At 41.6% G+C, this 5722-nt stretch overlaps 1 protein-coding gene across 1 annotated transcript; it reads left to right on the forward strand.

Annotated features, from left to right (window-relative positions):
- Positions 1–1601: 1601 nt before the first annotated feature.
- LOC130025402 (olfactory receptor 2D2) lies at positions 1602–2549 on the forward strand. Its single transcript, XM_056116355.1, has one exon. It carries the CDS (start codon positions 1602–1604, stop codon positions 2547–2549), a length of 948 nt encoding a protein of 315 aa, XP_055972330.1.
- The last annotated feature ends 3173 nt before the right edge of the window (positions 2550–5722 follow it).

The following is a 5722-nucleotide window of genomic DNA, read 5'->3' on the forward strand; positions in this document are numbered from 1 at the left end:
AATAAGGGCTGTGCCCAGTGACTCTTGGGAATGGAGGTGCCCCAGAGCCACTCCAGGTGATGCTTGACCAGGCAATGCACACCCAGTGTGCATTTTATTTATTTCCCCGATATCCCCATGAATTTTAATTTGGAATTTACAGGTTTCTTCTATTAAAATGTGAATGCTCCTTCTTTGTTATTATTTAATTGAAACGTAAAATTTCTTTGTTTTTAAAATGTAGGCAACCAACCCAAATCAGCAGTAGCACTATGACTTTATCACCAATAGAAATCATAGGAAGCTGTTGAAGATATATTAAAATATTATTTTGAAATTGATGTTGTTTAGACCTACTATCACATTAAAATATGTAATGTGTTAATAAATGTATTATATCCTATATATGTTTTTAAAAATCTATTTCACTGGCTGATTAGTTGGTTTCCTTGGTAACTTTAATTAATATTTTAAAAACATTATTTTGAAACACATTTATCAAAAATATAAAGTGCTATGAGTGCAAACCTTTTTTTATCTCTGGGAATAGACACATAAAACAAGACGAGAAATAACAGTAGGTGGTAGCAGAGGAGTACTATTTAGTCTGAAATCAGAAAAGCTGGTATCTTAATGAAAAAAAAAAGCGTGTTACGATTGCCTTGCTTTTTGGAAGTTGCTAATCATTGGATTAATATTCGGGAGCTCTAGTTTAAGCTGAAATATGATTGCCAATGAAACAAACACACTCTAGAGGTAGATCTTCCTAGGTCTCTCAAAATAAGTTGTTTTCTTTAAGAAATTACTGATCTGAGAATTTAGAGATTGTATAGCAGCTAAAGGAAGCATCCAACTAACCGTGGTTTGGGCTCAGCACTAAATGGTTCGCAAAGCATCTCTACAGCGGTCCTGGACAGCAGTAAGTACCACCACTTGCAGTTGGGTGATGTAGATAGTATCCAGTGTTGTCAGGTCCAAACATTGATCCCTGTGCCCTTGCATTGAACTGCTCACCCAGGGGGCTTCCAAACACCTGAGGGACTCTGAGTCTCCTGCATACTGACCAGGAGGCCCTACCAGCTCCATCTCCCACCAAAATCAATTACAAAGAAAACTTTGATCTAGAGGTACATTGGTTCATTTTTATTTCAATACCTTAGTGTCTCTTTCAGTGAATAGATAACAGGAATGGCTGCATGTCTAAAGAATGAAAAATACTTTATGACATGGGGGAAATATGGTAAGAACAGGAAAAGAATCAAGGATTTTAGTTGACAAGAAAGTGAAAATAACAGGCATGATTTCATGGATAAATTTAATTTATTGTTTTGCTATTAGAAGAGTGATATTCAGAATAAAGAAGATGATTCTTTTGATCTACACTTCACTTGCCACATTGCTCTAGAAATGAACAATTATTTAAACATGCTTATTGAAATTATTATTGAAGATATCCAACTAAAACAACACGATCTTCCTTTAAAAACCATATGAAGGAAATTTTAAATGATTTGGATTATTTGGGGGCGATTCTTATTATCTCAAACTTTGAATTATACAATATTTATTTTGGCTGTCTGTACAAGTATGTTTAACATTCAGTGACTTCTTGCTAAAAAAGCATGAGAGAGATAAATCAGAGCCAGGTAACTGAATTCTTCCTTCTGGGACTCTCTGATGACCCCCTCACCCAGAAGCTGCTTTTTGTCTTATTCTTGATTGTCTACCTGACCACAGTGCTTGGAAATCTGCTTCTTATGTCCCTTGTTCGGATTGACTCCCGGCTTCACACACCCATGTATTTTTTTCTCTGCAACTTATCTCTGGCTGACCTCTGTTTCTCTACCAACATCGTTCCTCAAGCTCTAGCACACCTGCTGTCTAGGAAGAAGGTAATTTCATTCACACGTTGTGCAGCTCAGCTTCTGCTCTTCCTTATTTTTGGGTGTACACAGTGTGCCCTTCTGGCAGTGATGTCCTATGACCGATATGTGGCCATCTGCAACCCTTTGCATTACTCTACCATCATGACGTGGAAGGTGTGTGCCCAGCTGGCTTCAGGATCATGGACCACTGGCATTTTTGTGTCTGTGCTGGACACCACCTTCACACTAAAATTACCCTACCGAGGGAGCAATAGTATTTCTCATTTCTTTTGTGAGGCTCCTGCATTACTGGTGTTGGCATCTGCAGACACTCATACTTCAGAGATGGTTATTTTCCTTATGGGAGTTTTAATTCTCCTCATGCCTGTTTCTCTAATTCTGGTATCCTATGGCCACATCATTGTGACTGTGGTCAAGATGAAGTCAGCTGCGGGGAGACTCAAGGCGTTCTCCACCTGTGGCTCCCACCTTATGGTGGTCATACTTTTTTATGGGTCAGCAATTGTCACCTATATGACCCCCAAATCTTCCAAAGAACAGGAAAAATTGGTGTCTGTGTTCTATGCAATGGTGACTCCCATGCTTAATCCTCTCATCTATAGTTTGAGGAACAAGGATGTAAAAGGAGCACTGAAGAAAGTAGCTGCAAAGAATTTCCCATGTAAGACTGGAATTTTCCACTGATGGTCAGATCCCCTGGTTCCCTGTTAGACTGTGATACTTGCTCATCAAGACTAGACTATGGCATTCTTGTCCTTGGACTTTACTACTTTAATGATCTTTTATCTGTAAGTTTCATTGTAGAGGGAGGACAGAAATCACAGAACAATAATTCATGGAATTAAATAAATGAATCAGAGTCTGCTTTCTGTTTCTTGGATGTTTGGCAGCGGAGAAAGAAGCTATCCCCAGAGAAATATTTTTTCATGTTATTTTTTTTTAGGGGGAGGGATGGTTTTGTGTCACACCTGGTGATGCTCGGGGGTTACTCCTGGCTCTGCATTCAGGAATTGCTCCTGGTGGTGCTCGGGGAACCATATGGGATGCTGGGGATTGAACTCAGGTCAGCTGCATGCAGAGCAGATATCCTACTCACTGAAATATTGCTCCGGCCTCTCTTTCATGTTTTACACCTCATGAACTCTATAAAATATATTTTCATTATGCTATCTTACTATCTCGCTTTCCTAGACTCTAACTCAATACCTTTAATAAAGCACTTCTGTGTCTCGGTCTTTGAACCATTAACTATTCAACATATCTACAATTATTGTCCCTCTCGGAAAGCCTGGCAAGCTACCAAGATTATCCTGCTCCCCGCTGTGTATTCAATATGCCAAAAACAGTAACAACAAGTCTCACAATGGAGATGTTACTGGTGTCTGCTTGGGCAAATCGATGAACAATAGGAGGACAGACAATGCTGCCATTATTACTTAATCCCTTGTGATGAGTTAGTTGCCACATGTTTATGTCCATACACATGTGCCTATAGGTGTGTGAATTGTGTGTTTAGAGCATGGCATAATGAAGCTGATTTACAATATATGAACTCTGTCCTCCCGTTGTTCATTGATTTTGCTTGAGTGGGCCCAGTAATGTCTCCATTTGACACTTGTTGTTACTGTGTTTGGCATATTGAATACGTCACGGGTGGCTTGCCAGGCTTTGCCGTGTGGGCGAGACACTCTCTCTCGGTAGCTTGCCAGGCTCTCCGTGAGGGGCGGAGGAATCGAACCCAGCTCAGCCGGGCTGGCTGCGTGCAAGGCAAACATCCTACCAAACTCTACTCTCCTCATACTCCTCTTAAAGAAGTGACTACTATATCTGTAAAAGTAAACTCAGAGTAGAAATATCTCTGTAGAAGTAAACTCAGAGTTACTAAATGGGCAACAGTGATGTCTCAGAAAGATAATAAATAAGAAGTCATCACCTTGAGATCTGTGTGATAGTATCCATGGGTAGGTGACTTCCTTGCAAACTACTTACCTGGGTTCAATCCCTGGTGCACCATAAATTCCTCAACGTAGCTCTAGGTGTGGTCCCTGAATGCAGCTTGAGGATTAAGGCCAGATCACCATTGGATGTGGCCCCCAAACAAAAATAAGCAAGCTAAAAATCCTATATTTGAAGAACCTGAACTAGAACTAGAACTTGGAGATACTAGTTCTTTATTGCAGACCACTAAATATGATGTTGGTGGGTTCCAAAGGTGACTTAGGTGAAGCGGGGAGGACAGAGATGGTCACTTTTTCCCCATCTGCTTCTGCCACCCAGGGACCCAGGGTTACTGGGTTCTTGTCTCACCTTGCAGAAAGGAATTTCAGGACTGTGAAATAAACAGATTTTATTTGGAGGTATTGAAGGTAAGAAGAGTGAGGTAGTGGGAGTGAGTGGAGAGAATGCTCAAGAGAGAATGTGGACTCCTCCAAGAACTGAGAGAGCCTCTACATGCATACCAGCATTAGACACGAAAGTTTGAAAGTACACATCTCAAGAAGGGAGATGTGGTTCATCTGGGGAATATAAAGTAACAAAATAGGAGACTAACACCCAAGAATAGCTAAGTACCAGGAGGTTCACTACATGGCTTGGAGGCCAGCTGCACATGCTAGGGGAAAAGGCAGTACAGATAGAGAAGGGAGCACCAAATAAAGGCTGTTGGGAGGATCCTCCCAGGATGAGAGATGCATGCTGAAAGTAAACTATAGACTGAACATGATTGCCACTCAATGCCTCTTTTGCAAACCACAGCGCACAAAAGGAGAGAGAAAACAAAAAGGAATGCCCTGCCACAGGGGTTGAGTGGGATGGGGGGAGGAGGGGAGGAAGCAAAGGGGGCGGAGGGGAGGGATACTGGGAGCACTGGAGATGAAGAATGGGCACTGGTGGAGGGATGGGTACTCAATCATTGTATAGCTGAAACCCAAGAACAAAAATTTGTACGTCTACAACTGTACCTCACGGTGTTTCACTAATACAAATTAAAAAAAAGAGAGGGGAGATGCAGGAAACACATGTGCTCAGGTGACACATGTGCTTGGGCACCACATGTGCTCGGCCACATGGGCACAAGCAGCACATGGGCTCAGGCATATATGTGTGCCCTTTCTTTGTTCAAGGTGGCCTTTATAGAGTTTCTCCAACCTGCCCCATGTGGACCCATTGCTTAAGGAGGTTACCAGGGGGGTTTGGAAAGGTGATGGTCTTCTTTGAAATTCCTTTCCTGGCCTTTTGTTCCTGTAGGAACTTCTCTGGGCCTCTTGCTATAGGTAGGTGAGGGTCTTATCAGGCCTTAGTTCCAGTTTTTCCTGTTTTCTGAAGGGCTGGCTTTTGCCATTGCCTTGGGAGGGGGCCTTCCCTGTCTACCTGCCTACATCAAATAGAAGCTGTAGACTAGGTACATGGATGTGAGGAAAGTGAAGAAAATAAATATTATAAGATCATTCTTTGCTCATTGTCTAATTTCCTACTACTGTGTTCCAATTAGAAATCAGAGACCAAAGGAATGTCTAAGTACACATAAAAGCCAGCTTTCAGAGGCACAAAGTATAGTGGAAATGAACAGAGGATGGATCTGGAAGGACAAACGCAAATGCTCTCCATTGTGGCATCAGCATCGCCAGCACAGAAAACTTCTGAAGCTTCATTGGTAGCTTTATATGATATCAATTAGAATACGCTTCTATTTGATACTCAAAATAGCATTTTCCACTAAGACTATATTTAAAGTTGGCTGGAGAAAGTGACACAGAAGACTTTCATCAGCATGAAAAGGACCTCTTAGTGTCCATGCACCGTCAATGTCATCTCCCCCTAACTTCTTCCAACCCCCAGCCCCCGATATGATTTCTGGT

This window comes from Sorex fumeus, unplaced genomic scaffold (assembly GCF_029834395.1).
Source record: "Sorex fumeus unplaced genomic scaffold, SorFum_2.1 ptg000030l, whole genome shotgun sequence".
Lineage (NCBI taxonomy): Eukaryota > Metazoa > Chordata > Mammalia > Eulipotyphla > Soricidae > Sorex > Sorex fumeus.